The 21,438-nt window shown below is 40.0% G+C and overlaps 1 protein-coding gene across 2 annotated transcripts in view; it reads left to right on the top strand.

Annotated features, from left to right (window-relative positions):
- The window catches only part of ITPR2 (inositol 1,4,5-trisphosphate receptor type 2), a 236,073-nt gene that overhangs the window by 43,392 nt on the left and 171,243 nt on the right, over nucleotides 1–21,438 (top strand). Inside the window, exons 8-10 of one of the 2 annotated variants that reach the window (XM_056514148.1) lie at nucleotides 453–599; nucleotides 1,839–1,934; nucleotides 14,163–14,207. In XM_056514148.1, coding sequence (XP_056370123.1) covers nucleotides 453–599; nucleotides 1,839–1,934; nucleotides 14,163–14,207 — 288 coding nt within the window. The remainder of the gene's footprint in view (nucleotides 1–452; nucleotides 600–1,838; nucleotides 1,935–14,162; nucleotides 14,208–21,438) is intronic. The other variant, XM_056514156.1, reaches the window with a different exon arrangement.

Below are 21,438 nucleotides of genomic sequence, written 5' to 3'. Positions count from 1 at the left end.
TCTTGGGGAGAGGCAGGAGGAAACAAAAATGATTCCAGCAGAAGAAATAGAGAGGGGGCATTGGTGTTGATTGCAGATAGAAGAGATAAGATAATACAATGTTAGAAAAATCTCTTCACTTCCCTTAAATAGTAAAAGAGATTAGAAATGAAAAAATCAATTTAGTAAAGTTAACTACAATTAAAAATCACCTTTGGGTTAATTTTTGCCCTCTGTTCATTGGTGCTTTCCCAAATGGCCGTGGGTCTCCTGCAGGACTGAATTATCCCATCTGATTTCCAGACTTGGTGCTAAGATTGAATGCTCTTTACTTGATACCTGCTCCAGCAATAAGAAAGTCAGAAGCCTTTTCTTCCTATCAGCTCTGCTGGCATCACTGGAGCTGTTACAAATAGAAAGTGGTGGTGGCTTTGCCTACCACTTAACAGTGCTTTTTTTTCCTGTTTCTTTAGGGAGATGTTGTGAGGTTGTTTCATGCAGAGCAAGAGAAGTTTCTGACCTGTGATGAATATGAGAAGAAGCAACACATTTTCCTCCGCACTACGTTACGTCAGTCGGCCACGTCTGCAACAAGTTCTAAAGCACTGTGGGAAATAGAGGTGTTTTTTAATTCTTTTTATAAATATTTTAGGACCTGAAGGCCAGGGCTCAGTAAAAAAAACTTCACCACAGCATGAGTCATTCATAGACTCCTGATATCATCACACACCTCCCTGTAACTATTATTATTTCATGAAGCAGTTTGTGTAGGATGAACCCTGAAGAGCTGCTTTATTGCTCTGTGAGTGTGGAGAGAGGAGGCTTTCTTACTATATTTGCCTGCACTAAAATGAGGAAGAGTCAAATTTCAAATTCAGACTTGACGTAAATGGTGTGATTTTATCAAAGCCAATCAAAGGACACTCACCTCTCCTGAGTTTTGAGTGTTTACGTTGAACTTCATGTGCAGCATGAAAAATGGGAATCCATGGCAGACAGGAAATCTCCCAAACATCACACAACACATCAACATTTGATAAAAGTTAACCTGAATAAAGGTGATGTTGTACATGGGGGTGATTTTGAGAAGGGAACTAGCAAACATTTTTGTTCAACTAAGAGACACTGGAAATTGGTGGGTCTCAAATCCTTGTTATTACAATAATGTAACTCCTATACCCAAAAGTTCTTGTGTGATAAACAAACTTTGTTTAAAACATTTAAAGCATTTAAAACAGAGTCTTCAGAAAAGGGGTTGGTTTTTGTCTGGGTAAGGATGTCTGGAGTAGAGTGTGTTGCACTTGTACTTATTGGAGATTCCTCCTTAAAAGAGACAGATGCTGCTAGATTTGAAAAATCAAATGACCTACAGCACAGTCAAGGGGTAAAAGAAATAACCTGGGATATTTCAGATGATAGGAAGATATATCACTTGCATTAAAATTTTTCAGAAGCCACTAGTATTGTCAGAAATAGAGTTGGTATAATTGTTAAAATAATGTAAGATGGTTTGAGTTTTGCTTTTAAGTAGTGCCTAGTAGTGTGGAGCAGCTCTCCTTACTTTCTTGAGCTGCAGATTCACACCATTTCACTTAAAAGCAAAATTTGGCTCATCATGTTTTCAGGGAATAGATTAATGAAAGCATGGAAAGTAACAGGAGTATTTCCTAGCACTTGGCAAAAAGAAAGTGTGAGTAGTTGTTATCTATGGTGAAATTTGTGTAAGCACATAATTCTTCTCTTTAGAAGGCTGTAATGATGTAGTTTACATATTTTTATTAGGAGTGAGCTGCAGGAAATGTCAGTGATCTGAAGTATGATCTTGAAGAGCATGATTAAAATCTAAATTCTTCTTTTAGGTTGTCCACCATGACCCTTGCCGGGGAGGGGCAGGACAGTGGAACAGCTTGTTTAGATTTAAGCATTTGGCAACTGGAAACTACTTGGCTGCAGAGGTAAGAGTGCCAGTTAAACAAGTGTTTGTGTGCTGCCTAGCCAAGACCTGCTGGTTCAGAAGTGCTGTAGCAGGTGGGTCAGCAGTGTAGATCTTCACAAAGATCCCACACTGGGCCCTGCTGGCTCATACTGTATTGCTGCACCCAGGGATTGCAGGACAAACACCACTGGTAAATATCCACCACTTTTATACTGAAAACCCTTGGGTTCGTTTATCTCTCTGCTCCTGTCTGCCCTTGATTTTTGGAGCAGTGTTGTGACTGTGTATTGGTGTCATGCAAGTTCATTGTGATTATATAGGGTTCTGCTATTGCAGTCTTGCCTTTTGACTAAAATTTAATTAAAATAAAGATCTGAGGAAGTCTCTGTCCCTTTTGATGGAATGGAAGGTCCCAGAAGAGAAGGAAGATCTTACAGCTTGTCTCGTTAATATCTGGTACTTTGTATTAAGGCAAAAGAATATTGAGACTTCCAAAAAAAAAGCAGTTTAATATCTTTTAAGACTCCTTAAAAATAAAATATAGCTCTTGACAAACTGGAATACATCAGATAATACCAAGTGTATGAAATGGTACAGCCTTGGATATTTTAATGCTTGCAAGAAGCTGTGAACTTTTAAAGTCATATCTAATCCATATTAACACAGGTCTGTGTCCAAATTTTATCAATGGAGTGAAAAATAGGGTTTTTTTCCCACTGATTTAGTTAGGATTGCTTATTTTAACTTATGCTTTAAAGTATGAGTGCAAAAATTTACTGCAAGAAGAAAGTTATAAATTACTGTATGTTAGGGAACCCCTGCTCTGACTGAGTTGAGTTAGATTTAAAACAGTGCAACTTCTGTATACAGACTACTCCTTAGTATTCCCAGGGTGCTGCTTTGATTTTCCAGCTCCTGTAACAGCCTGCACTGAATTCAGAGGAAGAACAAACAGGAACTATCAAACCATTTATTTCTTATTATGTCAAGGTCACTATCAAAACATAAACAGTGAACTGCTAATAATAGCTAATTTTCAAGAGGCAACCAGTACTCCCACCTGACAGTGGGAGTATTTTCCTTTTTGCTCACAGTGAGGGATGCTTTCAGTAGGAAGATTTTACTAGCTGAGCTGATGGGGAGTCAGGAAAGGCACTGAGCATACTGATGGGCTTCCTCCTTCCACCAGGTGATCTGTCTGGGGGATTTTTAGGCAAAAAATCTTCAGGTGAAGAGGTGCCATGCTGCATTGAATGTCAGACCTGAGTTTAGGTCCTTTCTACCTCTGGAAAGGAAATCCCCATCAGGCAAACTTGTAATATGGAGAATATAATTGGCAGCAGTGGAGTGAGAGCTGGAAGAGCTATTGGGTTGAACAGAGGTGATGTGCTGGGACTGGACAGCTGCACTAGTGACTGTGTGGTGTAAAATACCTGTGGTGGAGATATTAAAAGTACTGCTGCAATAAAACCCTGTGAACTGTATTTTGCACAGTTCATATGTCAGGCACAGCACACCAGCCAGCCAGACACGTCAGAGATTTATGAACAGGCAGGCAGACACCTCGTGTGCGTGACCAAACTTTAAATCAATTGGGCAAAGCCTATGAACACTTATCTGTGCTCTGGCAGCACAGGGAGATTACTCATGGTATGGATTATCAACAGCGTCACACATTGCCATGACCTGATTTTGTTTAAGCCTCCATGATAAAGATATCTGGAGTGGAATAAGAAATACAAACACAGGAAGAAATTTCACAAATCTTTTAAGCATTCTGTTGTTGGCTAATGTTGCTATTTCTGTCATAAATCAGGATTCATCACTGTTTATAACTTTTTTCTTACTTCACCCTGGCTTAAATCAACTCAATGGAGGCTTCTGCAAGGGAGTCTTGCATGTCAACTCTCAGACAAGGAGCAGAAGTGTGCTTCACCTGGATGCCTCCCTTTTCTCCTCTCATACCTTGTGTGAGCAGCCTGTGCCTTCTCTTTTCCTTGGAGTCATCCTGTGCCAGATGTAACTGGTCAGTCTAGTTTGGGATTTGGTGGGTCACTACTGAGCCAGGTTGGGAAGAGATGCCCCTGCAGCTTGTTATGGCCAGGGGGTAATCTGGGGACTAAGAAAATTGAAGATGCTTGCCTCAGAGAACTAAGGAATTTAAAGCTGATAAAAGTGTTTCAATACTACAGTAAGTGAATTAATAAAAAACAAAAAAGTGAGGCAATACCATTGTTCAATAAAAAAACGAAGGTGAGGACTTGTAAATCTAATTGTTATAAACTTGAGAGGATGAAGTCAGGGTGTGTAATTCCTAAATTCCATGTTCCTTAGAAGTACAATCAGTTGTCCAACTTCTGTTGCCTTTCAAAGACCTCTGATATCTCAGACTTCTGACACAGTCTCAAGTAGTAGTATTTCCTTTAATCCTCTTTCTACTTGGCATTATTTAACCTAATTTTAATTACTGTGCTTTGAAGTTCTTTAAGACCTACTAATACCTTATAGCAACCTAGATCCTTCTCCCAGACTTTGGGCTGAAGGTGTGCCACCCTGAAAGACCCACTGCTGAAGGAGTCACAGTGGGAGATTCCACACACCTGCATTGCCTTTCCTCTGCTGCTCTGCACACCCTGGGTCACTCAATGTCTCTCAGTTGTGTGCTCTCACACAATTACTTAGACACAGGAGGAATATACTGAAGAAAGGGTTTCATGTTTGGTGATAAGATTTGGGACACTGGAAATCTGGGTACTTGATAATGATGTCTGACATTAGGAAACCTTAAGTCACAGGCTTACACATTCCCCAAAAAGTAGAACCAAATATTCAGCTGAAAAATTGGAAAGAGAAATTGTCTTCTTTGGAGACAGCAGGAGTTCTGCTGTTAGTGTCACAAGGGCTTGTTTTCACCCAAAAGAGCTGAGCCAGATCTTCAGCAGGAGATTTAGGCAGTAAGCCACCAGCTAAGATCCAGGCTGCTGAGTTTCATTCTCAGAACAGAGTTTTATTCTCATCTTCACAGAGTCAGCAGTCTTTTAGAAAAAGTTCTGCAGAAGATCCTTTTTATAGCCCTGGTTACAGCAAAATGACCCAAGTTATTTCGAAGCTTTACATTTATAAAGAAAGGCTGTAAGGTTAGGTGAAAATTGGATCTTTCAAAGTAACAAAGATTTCCCCAAAAGTCTTTTCAGTGCATGTAGCCCATGTAGAAGGCACCCAAAGCTATCTGTGTGTGTGGGGGAGTGAGCTGCAGTTTGCTTGAACAGCCTTGCAGATGCCACAGGTTGGGACCACACAGCTGTGCCTTTCTCATGAACATACATAACTTTTTCAGTATTCTAAATTGCCAAGATAAAAGTCTCTTTGAACTGAATACCAGCTTATCAATTGTGCTGAACCAAAACATGCACTTTTAAGATTGTTCTCCACATGTGTAGCAACTCTGGTTCTGTGATTTCTAAACTGGGCAGTTTAGAAGCTATTAACACTTGTTTTTATGAGGCTGTTAAACAGATACGTGTGCCCACCCACTAGAAATGCAGGTTGAGTCTGTCATTTCATATTCAACTTCTCAGGGGTGACTAAAATAATTACAAAATACATGTGCATCTAGCAAATCATATGCTGGTCTCAGATACTGCAGTAGATGGTAGATAAGCCACAGTATGTTGCTTGTGAGACCTTGTGAGCATGTACATAATCACTGTGCAGAATTCTTAAGAAAAAATCTGTGGTAATTCTGTTTTACTTAGCTGAATAGATTAAAGTTACTAGATACCTTGGCAATAGTATGGCAGTAAATCTAGTGAGGTCTTCAACACCAAATTAGCTCTACTAAACTAAATGAATTCAGATAAGGCAGGTAAAATGGCAGCCTGAATGTTCACATTCTGTGCTTTTCCAGAACTGTGGCCATAAACAATTACTGCTGTGGAGAACTTCTCTGGCTTTCTTAGAGAGTTCTCCTTTTTCTCTCTTTAAGAGTGAAAGGACATAGTTTAAGCTGTAAAATGGATCAACTCTGATCAGAGTTTTGTTCTAAACGCTGTTCTTAAAACCCTGCATGAAACATTCCAGCTTTTGGATTATTTTAGCACTAAATACTCAGTGGAGTTTCTTTTGAAGGTGGGAATGACTGAATTCAGTTGGGCTGAGCAGCACAGGGTTGCACACACATGAGATGAAATGACAATTAGATGAATATTAATACAACAGGATGTCCAGTCCAACTTGCCAAGGCTGCAGTTCAGTGGTGGAGCACTGCAGGGGCAGCACAGGCTTCAGAAATGTCCTTTTTCCTCAGGTGTTGGATTGTGCAGACACAAGGTGCTGTCCCTGAGGTGGTGTTGGCATGGACTCCAGGGCAGAGGGAAGAGGGTCAGTGAGATAAGGCACCAGAGCATGAGTGTTTTGGGTGGGTTTACAGGGACTTCTGAAGCCTTGCAGGACTGTCAGCTGATTTTCACCACACTGTGGTATGAACCACCTGCTGGGAACTCTTGGATCAGTGGCCAATAGAAGTTACTCATATTTATCTTGTTTTTCTTGAATAATTTCTTAGTATATTACCTCACTCTACTTTTCTGTCAAAATTGCCCAAAACTGCCTTTTTTTTTCTTTTTTTTTCTTTTTTTTTTTTCAGAGCAGCTTATGTACATCATTCACTTTAAACTGAGAATTGCTGTTAAATTTTGCTTTTACAGTCTATGGCAGGGGGTTGAAACTAGAGGATCTTTAAGGTCCCTTCCAACCAAATCTATGATTCTGTGATTAAAAATATTAGACTGCCATGTTATAGATATTGTTATGGTATTCATTTATGCAGATGGACAGGGCCATACCTTTCATAGCATGTTGTAATAATCACTTATTTTGGATCATGGTGAAGATAACTGAGTACCAAGTTAATACTGAGAGAAAATAATCCTCTCCTACCTTCTGGATAGTAAAGATTGTCACAAGAATTCCACAAGAATAAGAAACAAAGCATTTAATTAGATTTTAAGAAAGATTACATAATTGTATGGGTAATAGCAAATTCAGCATTAGCTAAGATAAAATAAATGTAAAAGGGAAATCAGTTCTTAAACTTGAGACTATAAACCAGGATTAAACTCCTGGAGTCCTAAAGAAACTGTCTCTGTAGTTTTATGGACTTTTCTTCCACTGTTTGAAAATGGAGTCCTGAATAGGATGTTTTATTAAAGCTTCTGAGATTGATTATTTGATGTCCATAATTTAGGCCTTTTGTTTTCCATTTGTTGGAAATTGGACTACTGACAGAGATGCTTTTTATTTAGGAAGCAACAACGGAATCCCTGTTTGCCAGTGTAATTTTATTTTCTTTTTTGGGTGACATGGAAACAAACCTTTGCAGAAGGACTTGTTTGTGCCCTGGTCATGCAGAGAGGGAGAGCACAGTGTTGAATGCTCTGTGTTTCCTTCTGCCTTCAGAAGAATGAGGCAAGTAACTAATAAAATAAAATAAAATAGAAAATAAAAGAAAATAAAGGAAAAGAAAGGAAAATAAAATAAAATAAAAATGGCCTCGTTTGACTGAGATTTGAGCTACCTTTTGCTCAGGAGCACTTTGTGAGCTGGAGAAGGTGCCAGGAGATGGCAGCATCTACCAAGGCCTTCACACATCTCCTCACAGATTTCATTTCTTGGTACTGTGGGACCTCCTCACCTGGAGATGGCTTCAAAATCTTCCTTTGGGGCTGGTTTTTCCCAGTGTCTCTTCATTAAATGTCAACACAGCATTCTGATTAATTTCTGTCTGTTTGGCTTGGTGATTAAAGGTTCTCACAAGAAAGAGGGTTTGCCAAGGTGACAGGGTGAACTCAGCACTGGAAGCCTTATTTCAGTTTTTCACTGTCTCATAGGAGTGTGGGTTTGTTTTAAAGCTCTGTAAGGAGTGAAGGATAGTTTACAGCTATGCATGAAGAGATGGAAGAGATCCAGAGGAGGAGGATGGATTACTGATTTACAGAGCCAGCCTGACCTGTTCTGCAGACTTGGATGTGGCTTTTTAAAGTGACAGATCTAGATGTCCATTTAGCAAATCCAGAGCTAGATTTCTCCAAGGTTTTTAAGAATCTTGAGAATGCAGCTAAATTTCTTGACCTGACTTATCTTGACTTTGGTGAAATCTGTCAGTGTGCAAATACCTTCATAAATCTGAATCTCAGAGGAAAGGTTTTTTTCCCTCAAGCAACTAATTTGCAATTTTGACCTGTGAAAGTGTTCATCTTTTTCAGTCCTGTCTGAAGCTGACTGCATTTGGGCCATGTTTGTACATCACAGGCTTTAGGAATAAGGATGTACAAAGACATTAATGCAGCATTTATTGTCATTTAGTCATTACAGGGCCTACTTCTGCCATTAAAAATACATCTTGCATTTTGATGTCTTCCAAAACAGCAAATGTAGACATGTGGTCTGTTCTTAAGTGCATTGTTTTTCTTCATTTTTCCAATATCACTTCAGAAGCTTTTATTTAATTGTATTTGTGCCTCTTTATTTGTTATGCTTGATGGAGATTTCCAAGACTTCCCACTTTATTTTTTATTGGTTTTGGGGTTTTGTGTGCCTGTGATTTTTGTTTGGTTTTTCTGTTATTTTTTTTCTAGCAGTAGAAATGTCAGTCATGTCTAATTCAATCATCCCTAGTTACTTCTGTGAGGACCACTGAAAGCATATGGGATATTAATATTTAGAACATCACTTTTGAAGAGATGAGGATGCTTTCTTTTATATAACACAGGTTGACATGGAGCTGCTGAAGCTCAGGCTAAGGTTTTGGCTCAGCACCCAAGTTACATTAAAGGATCTCTCAGACATTTTTCTTTCTTTTGACTTCCTCTGCAGAATGGGATATGGCTGAGTGGGGCTGAGCACTGTTTTCAGGATCCCAGTAGAAGAAATGGAATTTCCCAGTCACCACTCATAACATGGAGCTACTGCAGCTTATGCTGCTTGTGTGAGACCTTTAAATCTGTGCTGATTTGGGCATGGCAAAATGCTGGCCTGCCATTGCTTACACAGCAGCTGGAAATGCCATCAAGATGATCTTTCTTCTGCTAATGAGGGTGAAAAATCAGGACAGGAAGGTGTTGGGGCTGCTTCTCATTCCTGTTTTTGAAGCAGACAAAAAGGTTCAGCTTTCCCAGTGCTCCCTGGAAACTTGTCTGATCTGCTAAGACATGGCTCATGAGGAAAACACAATCCTGAAAGAAAAGGCCTTTTAAGATTTGTAAACTTTGCTGGGATGATGATTATCAGGAGCTCTGTGCTGAGGAGGGGTTGAATGGAGTTTATCGAGGTAGAGTTGTAGCCAGTCTTTGTCTGGCAAGTTAATAAGATGGCAAAAGTCCTTTGAATACCACTGAAAGTCTTTGAAATCGTGCAAAAGTCCTTTGGATTTATCGAAAGCTAATCAGTATGACATTAACAAAGAACAAAGCAAGCCTAATGAAGATGAAAGATTTGAAAAGTGGATTATTTTTCTTTTGTCCTGGCTTTTCTTCCCTGAAACACTTGCCCTTGTTGGCTGGGTAACAGGCTGTGTGTTAACAGGCTGGTTATCAAATGAAATCGGGACTGTTTGAGTGTGTTGAATTAGATGCTTTTATTCTTTGTCTGTCAGGGTTTCTTTCATAAATGCAGGTTTTAACCAAGTCATTAGAATGCTCATTTAGCTGAAATTTGGCAATCTAATTCTTCCCCTAACAAGATGCTTTAAATATCCTTTACCTAGTCAACAAAATTTGATTAAAATCAGCATGGGTGTTTCTTTCCCCAAATTCCTCTCTCATTCTTAATTGAGTGTCCAAAAATAGCCTGTTTGGGTACTTTCTTTGCATTCTTCCATGAAAACAACATTCAGTAGAAATGTGAAACTTCAAACTTCTTGGCTTGTAAAGGATATCTAACTATGTGAAGATGCAAAAGTAAAATTAAAGCCAGGAATAACCTTTGAGATGATCTGCACAATAGTAGAACCCCAGGAAATTATGCACTGTGGACTCTTGAGGTTTGAAAACTTCAAGGTATGACTTTGAGTGGCTTTAATCAGTAGGGATGATAGAGCCTGGAACTTCTGGTGCTCAGTCCAGTGGAATCCCTCTCAGGATTTGCAGGTCACTTGCATTCTCTGAGCACCAAATACCTGAAGTAACACACAAACACAGAGAAATTAAAGTTGTCTTCCTGCTTTGCAGACTTTACAGATTTTGTAAAGTCACGAGGTTAAAATTCAAGAATGAGATTCCTTGCCCTTCCAAGTAGTTTTAACCAGCAATAATTAAAGACTTTGTCTATACATCAGTTTTCCATGTGTAAAAGCTGACTGCTGTTATGAGTTTGTCATACCTACTCTCTCCTGGAGGCCTTCTGCTGCTCCCACAGGATGAGGATGTTGAGATATGTATGCATTCTGACATCTAATCTTTTCACATACCAGTGTGTACCAAGGCTGAGCCCAAAATCTGAAGAGACACCAGTTTTTATACTCAGGAGACCACCTGCAGCACTGACCCTGACCTTCAGGCTCTTTCAGATAGCCTGTGTGGATCACAGATTGGGAATTTGGCTTCTTGCAGAGGAATGCAAGTAAATGCTATTTAAATGTAGATTTAAAAGAAGGGCCTTCTCTGTAGTTGCAGATCTGTCTCTAAACTCCAGAACTGTCAATGAAAAACTCTTTTTGTGCTGCCTTTTCCTTTCCCATTCATGGAAGGGTAAAAATGGCTGTACCTGAGTTTGTTGAAAAACAAGCAGCAGAGGAGTAGGACTTCTGGATTATTCTTTACTGGGAAAGAAGCTGATGGAGATATACTCTAAAAAATAACATATAATGAAGCTATTGCAATAATAATTTATACAATTACACTTAAGCTCTGCAGTTTGTAATTCATCATGTTCTTGGTGTATATTGGCTGCATGCACCTTCCAGTGGCATTTTGCAGGAATATTCACTGCTATATTTCAGCTACAATTCAGTAAATTTCAAGACATCCAATGCCACAAAAAAGCTTTAAAGTTGTTCAGCTTTATTGAGGCCTATTTTAGCATGGCATTCTTTCTAAACAGCTGCAGAAAATTCTACTTTATTTCATTAGTAGCAAGATAAAAATATTAATGCTGTTCTTTTTCAAAACTTCTTTTGTTTTGGCAGTTTATTGAAGAATGTGGAAGTGATCTTACATAAATCAGAAACAGCAATAGATTTTGGAGTGCTGAGACTGTCACTGTGTCCTTAGGTCATTCTGGGCTGGGATATTGAAAGGGAATCAGAACAGGTGTAATATGACACACAACACCAGATGATTTATGCCCCTTGTACCTGGACAATATAGCATGGGATAATAGCTACTGGTCTGTTTTTTAGAAACCCTCAGTGCCAGCAATCTCAATTGAAATGAAAATGGAAGTGGCAACTGCTGAGCAGAGCTGAAAATGGGGCCATGGATGTCAGCCTGAAAACTGAGTTCCACTGTGTTTATGGTTTAATATCAGCCTCTCAAAACTTTCTCTAAACAATGTATTTTTGGTTTCATTATTTCTGTAACAGCAGGGCAAGAAAAAGCATCATTAAGGATGTACTTGATTTCTTACCTGAGCCTTCTGTCTCCATCACCCTCAGTCCACAAGTGGCCTGTTTTGGAAATTTGAGGGCAGTCTGTTCAGTCATTTTTCAAGAAGACAAGAAGTCAAGGGAGGGAGATTCTTCTAATTTATTTGATTACTGATAAATACATATATTTTTTTTTTTAATCACCATTATGTTGAAAGCAGACAGTTGAATAATATGAGAATTCAGTTCATACTGGGTAGACAACTGTGTCCCCTTGAGCCCTTCAATGAAAACCTGTAGGATCAAGTCCTCAATGCCAAGTTTTCTGTGCTGAGTCTAGTGACAAACCCGAGGGGACCCAGAATTTTGCTTGCTTGCTTGTAACCAGCAATATCTGAAGGTAGCATAGTAATTTATCCTTTCTGTACCTCCTCTGCACTTGTGCTGGAAGGCCATGGTGTGTGCCTGGGACTGAGGGGCACTGCCTGCTAATTTTGTCTCTTCTTGATGGGGGACCAAAGGCAGAGAGCTCGGCTTGGCTGCTAAAAATGGGACACCAGGATTATTTTAAGGTGTCGGTGAACAAATGTCATGCTGAAAGAACTGTGGAAACTTAAGAAGGAACCAAAACGATGTGAAAACAATTACATATGTGGGTACTTCTTCAGAAAATTATATACTTGTGTAGCCTTTAAAATCACACAGCCAAGAACCTTCCTAGCAGGAGCAAGGAAGTCTCACTTTAGCCATACAGCACACAAAGAGAAGAGCAAGCCAAAGGAGACTGACTGTGAAGCAGTCTTCCACATATGAGAAATGATGAGTGATAATGGTTTCAGGCTACCATCCTCACTCTGGCTGCAGGGTTCCTTTCTGACTGACATATGTGCACACTCTGCAGTGTTTTCCAACATAAAGCTCTACAGCTTATACAGGGGCTGGAATGAGCATCTACTGAGCAAGGTGGAAAGAAATGGAAATGGTAAATCATTCCTTAGACTCAGTAATACTGAATATTTTTTTTGTCACTGGATGCAAAGAAAAAACCTAGAACAAGTTATGGATGACATATATTTCAACTTGGTAGCTCTTTCCTACATACCTCAAGCAATTAAGTGTAGATAACCATATCCTATATGCCTTAAGCTCCATTTTAAGATTGTCTATCAGGTAAGCTTGCCTAAGGTTCACCTTATTCCACCAAAAAAGCTGAAGGAGAAATGCACATCCATTCCATCTGCCTGTTCCATAAGGCTTTGTAGTGTAGAGTAGGTTGGTGCTAAGATATAGTTTCTAGTGCCTGAGAAAGAAGGGTGAAATCAAGTAAACAGACTGAAATGCTATAGACCTCAAAGACCCCAAAAACCATCCTGTGCAATTCTTCAGCTTTTTCTATAGTGAATATAGAGATTCAATGATATTTTGACATCAATTTCTTTTAGAGGTAGATAGAAGCAAAAAAAGGTTAAACTCAACAGCCTCTTTAACCTTCCTCAGTCTTTTTGCTTCAGAAATACAGACTTATAAATCACATAAATCATATAATCATATAAATGATTATTTTTTAAATAAAAGCCTTATAAGCTTAACAAAATCTCTTCACAACAGTTGTCTGTGTAATGTTGGATGTATGATAACGTGATATTGAAAAGTTCCACTGGGATTTGTGCATCTTGCCTTGTGCAATTCTCTTCTGATTCTTCCACAGTGGTAATGCCAAATTCAAGCCAAGAAAATGACAGTACTCATCTGCAAGATGTATACACACTGTAATTGCCTAAGAACAAAATTGTCTTATATAATTTATAATCTCACTTCGGCATTTTCAGTGCTTTGATGGCACATCCTATGTCAGGGAATATTGGTAAATATTGATGCAAAATTGTTTCTTCATGTAAATCAAATCTTGAAAGGCTTCATGTGCAGCCAGTGAGTGGGTGTGTGTGTTTTTGTTTATTTGTGAATGTATCTGCCTACATAATCCCTCATCTTATAGGCTACATATTTCCCTTGTCAAAAGTACGATGATATTAAACAGCTGTTAAATAGCAATACTTTAAATTTATTATTGTACAGCATCTTTCATCCAAGCTTCTCATTTTACTTTAGTATTAGTTAATGCTTGATAATCTTGATATGACATAGAAAATATTATCCCCATTAATAATGGTTAAACAGAATCACAGTATAATTAAATAATTTTCTCTAGTGGCATTATCACTCCTCTTTCAAAGATGTGTTAATTCTGAGTTCACTGTCTTCTCCTGTAAAATCTCAGTAGACAAAGAGAACATTAGTTTTTAATCTCAATCTATCTGCCCAGGGTCAATCCTGGAAGCGATTGTGTGTGCATGTGTGGGTGACTTAACTGGCTGCATTTAGAATAGCAACTGTGCTTTCTTCATCACCCTTTTTGGGTTTCATTATTGGAGATTCCTCTTGAGTTAACAAGCTTGATTGCAAGATGCTCTTTCTAGAGGTGAGGACATAGCCAGCTAGGTCAGCCAGAAATTGAAGCAGTAAGTCTTTTACTCTCACACTGCTTCTGAAACCCCACTCTCTTTTTGCAGGGTGGAAACATAACAGAGAACTGAACCAAACCCTCTCCCCCAGTTATGAAATGTCTGAAAGCTATCAAGATAGTATTTGACTTCTTTTCTTTTCCAGCTTAACCCACACTACCCAGAAGGTAATAATGAAGGCAAAGCTTTGGTAAGTGGAATTTATATATTGCATGTAATCTGGGGAATGCTGTATCCTTCACCCAGCATGTCCTGACATATGGAAGCCCTTCATAGCTTTCCTCTTGCTTATGTGTTCCATCTGCTGGGATTGTTTTCCATATCCTGTGTAAGGTAGGATACATCTCAGAACTGGTAATTCAGAAAGATTCCCCATGTTGAGGCAAATGATAAGAAACTTTTTCAAATTCTGCATCTAAGTGGCATTAGTTGAAGCTGTTGTGCTTGTTATCTGACTGCAGATATGCAATGTATTCATTCTTCTCAGCTCAGATGTGTTATTTCATGGCAACAGCCTTTGCCTGGTACAGCTTCAAGAGCATTATAGCTAATTCTGACTAATGAGGCAAGGCCAGACATGGAGATTATAGTGAGTGAAGGAAGTGGAGTTAAAACCTTGAGGGAATCTTATTGTTCCTAAGTCAACAAATATTCCCAAAAAGAATCATTCCTCCATCAAATTCATGAGATTGCCTTGGAAAGGCTGAGATCTTCTTCAAAAAATTCAATTTAATTTCTTTCTGCTTGCCTTCCGGCTTTTGTTCTTTAAGAGGATATATTTTCAAGTTTTTCTCTGCACAGGGAAGAAATTTTTGATTTTTCATGACATGAAACCCAAGATTCTTACATAATCTCATGCCTTGAGGTCTGCAATTTTAATAAAAATGGAGTAGGCAACATTGGTTTTCCAGCTTCACTGATATTTGGCATTAGTGGTGATATTGCAATAATAGCTAAGCTGTCTAGAAAAATGAGAATTCTCTCCTATGAAAGTACAGAACTTCCACCAGTTGCTACTCTTTTGTATTGGAATGAAACTTGAGGCCTTTGGAGCTTTGGAATGGAAATCAAGATCAGGCCCTTGTCACTGAGGATCCAATCCTACTGTACCACACCATACTTATTTCTGGTGTAGGTTTTCCCTCTGTAGCCATTTCAGTTCATCTAAATAGTTAAATATTCCCTGGACTGGATAATGATAAAGGCACAAGAGTAATCTAAGCATGAATGTTAAAGGTGGTTTCACTATCAGTTTGGCTTATTCCTCCTGGATATTGTTTTAGCTAAAACCCCAGACCAGATAAAGCACATTAGAGAAATACTTCCAATAAAAAAGTAATCAAAGCTGATTGATGATCAAAACTGATGTCTCTGTGGAAATTTTAATTTACGTAGTCAGCACTTTCCTGTGAAAGGTATTTTGTGAAAGAACTTCCAGCAATTTTTGGTAACACCTCCATGTAAATCCAAGCCTACAGGGTCTATTAGTGTGGCAGAAATCCCTTTGTCTCCTTCACCTATTTATAATCTTGTAGGAAATGCCAGGAGTCAGCAATGGCTATTTAAGCCTTCATTCTGCCCTCGAGCAGCCCAATAGAGGAACTCCACATCCCTGTGCAGGAATTTCTTTTATGTTACAATGATGCAGTGTATTGAATTGTCCCTCAAAAGTAAAAGAATCTTATCATATTTGGAGTTCTTTGAGGGTCAGCTATGCCAGTCTTGTATCCAATAGCACATAACCTGGAGCACACAGGTTTTCCTTGCTCTGTGGTTGTCATTGGGTGTTTCCTCTGCCTGGTCACTGCCTAACTGGCTCACTGCAAAGGCATCTTCTTTTCCATCTTCTGAAGCAATTAGTTTTGCAATACTGCCCATGAAGTGAATCTGGAACGGGGACCTACCCCAGCAAAATTTGAAATCTGAGTAGCAGGGAAATGGGAGATGAATAAACAAATCCTTGTGGCTGAAGGGCTGAGCCTGTAGCCTGTGCCCTTGAGGCCAAGAAGGCCAATGGTGTCCTGGGGTGCATTGGGAAGAGCAGTGCCAGCAGCTCAGGGAGTGATCCTGCCCCTCTGCCCAGCCCTGGGAGGCACATCTGGAGAGCTGTGTCCAGTCCTGGGCTCCTCAGGACAGGGAGCTCCTGGAGCGGGGCCAGCAGAGGCTGCAGAGATGATTTAGGGCCTGGAGCATCTCTGCCAGGGAAAGGCTGAGGGAGCTGAGTCCAGGCTGGAGAGGAGCCCCAGCTGAGAGGGGCTCTCACCCCTGGGTGTCCCTGAGTGCAGGAGGGTCAGAGCAGGGCCAGGCTCTGCTCCGGGGGCCCAGCAATGGCACCAGAGCCATGGGCAGGGACTGAGCCCAGGGGGTTCCACCTGCACAGGAGGGACAGCTTCTGTCCTGGGCAGTGACTGAGCCCTGAACAGAGACCAGAGAGGGTGTGGAGACTCCTCACTGGGGATATTCCAGAATTGTCTGGACTCAATCCTGTCCTCTGGGCTGGCCCTGCTGCAGCACAGAGATGGCACCAGTGACCCACTGTGGTCCCTTCAGCCTGATCCACCCTGGGACTCTCTTTTCCCTACTGAGGTGTTGGATGAAAAGGTAGCAGCTCCTTCTCTGTTGTCTGGGTTCTGTGCCAGCCCTGATCTCCTCAGTGTGTGCTGGGGCTGCCTGTGCACATTCACAGTCTGGTTCACAAGGCCCAGTTGCTCAGGCAACTGAATTTTGGGAAGCAGCAATGGAGAAGGGTTTTCCATGATGCAGCAGTGGGCACAGACACTGAGGTTCTGCTTAAGCACATCCTTTCTGCCTTGCCTTAAGTGACTCCAGAGTCTGGAAGGGTTTTGGCTCCAGAGAATGTAAATATTACTGAAAGTCACCAGGACTTCTGTTCCCAAGTATTAAATGTACATTTGGACTGAGGTTCATTGCTTGTTTATGACCTGCTTCCTGACAATCCAGCCAAATTGTCTTGTGAAGCACTGCTTTTAATTCTGGCAAAATTTGGCCTTACAGTGAGTTGATTAATATTCCCACATCTAAGCTTTGGAAGATACTTTTTTTTTTTTTAATGGGAAGACCTTTTTGTGATTTAAGGGCTTTATCAAAAAAAGGCTTTTTCATCTCTTAAAGTCTAGAAGACTGTAGTGCTCTGTGTTGCAGCTCCCACTAAATGCAAAATTGGTGGTTTTTATGCTGCAAATTACTATGCTTTTTCTAAAGAGAGAAATGTACAGCCTCAAGAAGAATGCTACAAACTTCAGGGAAATGTCAGGAACAGCTGGGAACCTGGCATTGGTCAGTGCCTTTGTATTAAAGCTGACTCTGAATGGGTACCTTATCTCTATTTGTCTGCATTTTCATGACAGGGCTAATTCTAACCAGTTCCAATCTACCTTTTGTTGTTGAGATTTTTGTTAGGATTGAGACTGGTATGCACTTACCTTGTAAAGAAGTTGGCAGTTCTACCATGGGCTGCCATGTGCAATTTGATGTATCTCCTTTGACTTTTGTTTATCTCTCTTTATGAATTCTCAACATTCTGCAATTCTAACTTTTCTGTCTTGCTGCCAACCTAGGATAATTTATTTTTTTCTGATAAACACTGTAAATTAATTTTTTAAAAAATCACCTTCCAGAAACAACATTTATTGAATTATATATTTTACATTATTTTATATTTATGGGTGATGCAGTTTAAACAAGTAGAATAGACAATCTGAAAAACATTGAAAAGGAAAATCATCAGCTTAAAAATGGCAGCTTATATAAAGCCAGCAGTCAGACCACTGGGGGGGCTGGGGAAGAAGGGGAGACACGGATGCCGGCACATTATTATTATTCTGCTGTTGCACACGGGTCTGAATCAGCTCTGGAAATGCATACATTGTTTCTTACAGAATGTCTCTGGCTCCTAACAACAGGATTGCAACGTGATGTCTCCACTAAAAATGCGATGACTCACAAATGAGTCAACAGTGAAGGTGTTACAGGAGGCTAACTGCTGTGCTGTCTGCCAGGGCTCCTAGCAGGCAGGAGCAAGGCTGGCCATTCATTTACTCCATTTTCTTCTCAGAAAGTATTTTTTAAATAATCTAACCTATGGAGTTCTGCTCACGTTACTGCTCTGTGAAAATGCTGTTTTTTTTAAAGAGCCTGCTAAACTGGGTTAACATATTGAGATACCACATTGCTCTGGATTTAATAGGCATTTTCAGAACTCTGGCTGCTATTAAATTTAATTTCTGCTGAAATCTGTATTACAGCTTAATGTATTCATTCAGGAGCAGGGCATTATCCTTGTCTGTCTCTATGCCACAAGAGGTGTCTTCACCAATTGGAATTGTAGATTTGGCTTCTGAAATAAAAGGTATTTTTGGGTCTGTCATGTTTTTGTATTGCTTTTTTGCAGTTGAAATGAAGGCCCTTCTGTAAGCAAAACTCCATGTAAAGCTCCTGAATTTTAGGTATGATGCCCAGTTGAGTTAAATAAGGAAGGTTTGGGATAGGTAGCAATTAGTAGAAAATTCTATTAAGAGCTGTCAAAAGGGTTATCTGCTCGGCTGTAAGTCTCCAGGAAGACAAATCTGATTGTACCTGATTGTTTTGTTACAGATTCCAGTATGAGATTTGTCTCTCCTTACATTTACCCTCCATGTGGCAAGCAGTATGTCTGCATTGTTTTTCTCTTTACTTCTTTTTAAATCCTGATGCACTGTAAATCAGTGGTGGTAGCCCAGGAGTTACAGACTTTGCTGTGGGCTTGGATCAATATATCACCTTCTCACTATGGTGGTTTTTCTCACTACCTAGGACTCTTTTTTTGAATGTTCAGCCTTTGCTTCACTAAGTGGGTCCCACCTGGAGAAGTGCCCTGTGTTGTGGGGGTTTGCTCAGTTGCCTTTCCTAGGTGTGATTATTGAGCTTTTGCTGCTGCAGAATAAGGCTGGGGGCTCACATCCCTCTGTGCCAATGTACACTGGGTTTTTCTCAGGCTGAAGGAGCTGACTCTGCTCTTTATACCACTGATACTTACACTGGGTTCTTTGGAAGGTGTGGGTCCAGCTCACAAGCAGAATTGAATTTGTGTCTCTTTCATCCTCATGAGTGATTTAACCAGTGCACAAGAATGAGGTGATTGCACCTTCCTCACCTTGGATATGTGTCTGATGTCACTTGTGACAGCCTGTTGCTAGTTTGTTGTAGTTTGGGACAAACAAAGCTATATTCATTTTCCTTCCAGGAATGTACTATTTGGTAATTTTCTTTTACCCACAGTTCTCTATACTCCTTTGTATGTAATTCACCTGGCTTTTTTTGTTTTTTAGTAAGTCTTGAGAGTGCTTTCCTTGGCTGTCACTGACCACATTGCCAACATCTCTGAAACTATTCCATTGGCTTTCTCTTCACACTGCTTTAAGCTCAATTTTCTTCTCTCTGCATTTGAGTTCCTTTGCAGTTCTTTTCTTCCTTTCTCTTAATTGAATCCAGTTTTGCTGGCTGCATCTGCTCATATGCCAGTTTCTACCTGAGCAAATGTCATCTTGTTTTCATCTGCTTAGGAATGCAGTGCTTCTCCTGAGCTATTGTCTAATTAATTTAAGATAGCCTAGTACTTTCACTTCTTTTCACATCCTCACATGGACTCATCTGCTGATTCAATAATGGCTGGGTTAAGTGCAGATTCTGGCTGCTTACTAAATTTATTTTATCGTGAGAAGCTTCCAGTATGCAAGTGTCTGTGCATTCTCTCTCTCCCACACAGGCATGTGCACGTGCACTGGGATGTAAACTGAGACATAGACACAAATCCATGTTTGTTCCTGTGCAATGGCAGCATTGCTATCTCTTGTGCACCCCTTGTATGCAGCTTGTTTCCAGAGCTGTCAGGTTGGGGGTCACTTCTGGTTAGATTTGTTTTTTTACCATGACCCAGGTTGAGTTGTGAGAGTCAGATTCTGAAATAATGCTGCAAGGAGAGTTCTGAGGTTTGTGGGGGAGTTCAGCCTGGAACTGCTGTACAGCTCTCATGCAGGTCTGATTTTGCTCAGCTAAGCTTGGCATTGCAGTTAGCAACGTTGCAGGCACTGTCTTGCCCTCTGAAGTGGAATTTCTTTTTAGGCTGAAAACCAGATCTAGCTGCTATGTCTGCCAGCTGCTAAGCCTGGTTGATGGGATTTAGGGCTGGTGAGCCAATTCCAAAGCTGGATCTGTACAACTGTTGGGGAATGAGCAGGGTTAGCCCCAACCTGCTGGGTGAACTTCTCCACAGAACTAATGGTTGGTGTGAACTCCTAAAGCACAGAAGACCTGCCTTTGACTCTGCTTCCTGCCAGCTCACCTGGTTTATACACTTTGCCCAGTCTGGGTCAGGTATCCTGTCCATGTTCCCTCCCTGTATGGTTTCATATTTTGGTCTGTATTTTACCCAGAGCCCCAGGATAAAAAGAAAACCATACAATTATGAAGTGTCCTGGCTTTTTGTATACCAGTCATTTCAGCTTGGAAATTATAGTGAAGTGGGTAGTTTCTGGGAAACCCTAACTAGGTTTGAATGTAAGTTGTGGAAGATATCAGAGAGTTTGGCTTCTGTTCTAAACTGCCCTGTGCTACTTACCCCTTCAGACTTCTTGAATTTTAAACTGAATTTCCAATTTTCTGTTTTGTTATGAGGTGTAGGAAGTAGTTTTCCCTTTAATATTAGACTCTGACTCACACCTGTTAGGCTCTTAGAAGGATTTTTTTATTGTTTCTGTGCCTTTTCAGTTTGTGTCTCATCATAAGTATGTAAAACAAAATATGTATGGAAATCACAAAAGCAATTTGCTATTTTCTCAATCCTTGCATATAGGTTAAATTTCTTGTGTGTTTTTCTGTAGTATTTTTGGGCATGAGATACAAGAGGATGCAGGGACTGTCAGATGAGTTTACTCTTGTGCAAGTCACAGGAGATAGTTCTTCTTTGTCTTAGCAAGCCTTCCTCTCAAACACTTGTGGCAGTAGTCTAATGACTAGAGGAGCCTAAGAACAATTTCTTTCTGTATTTTTTTCTGCCCTCTCCATCCTTGATAGAAGTAATGGGATGGAAAGCTGACGTAAGCTTGATAATGAAAAAATGGAGGTTTTGGAAGGATTCAAAAAGTGCTTTGAAATGAGTTGATAACTAACCCTTTCTTCCATAATTTCATTCCTGCTTGATTTTGTTGTTTAATCTCAGTTGGCAATATGGATAATCAAAGTTTTGCCCTTGATTATCCCTTACAGTTTGGTTTTAATCAAGCTACTAATACAAACCAAATGCAGCCTGGCCTTTTACATTGTACAGCTCTTCCTTAGTGGTGCATTGTAAATCATTATAATAGCATTTCATGCTTCCAGGGTTGGATTTTTTTCTCTTTTGGCTTTCCTCATTCCTCTTCTCC

The sequence above is a fragment of the Oenanthe melanoleuca genome, chromosome 1A (assembly GCF_029582105.1).
Source record: "Oenanthe melanoleuca isolate GR-GAL-2019-014 chromosome 1A, OMel1.0, whole genome shotgun sequence".
Classification (NCBI taxonomy): Eukaryota; Metazoa; Chordata; class Aves; order Passeriformes; family Muscicapidae; genus Oenanthe; species Oenanthe melanoleuca.
Note: the sequence above shows the minus strand (reverse complement) of the source record. Positions and strands in the feature narration are given on the sequence as shown.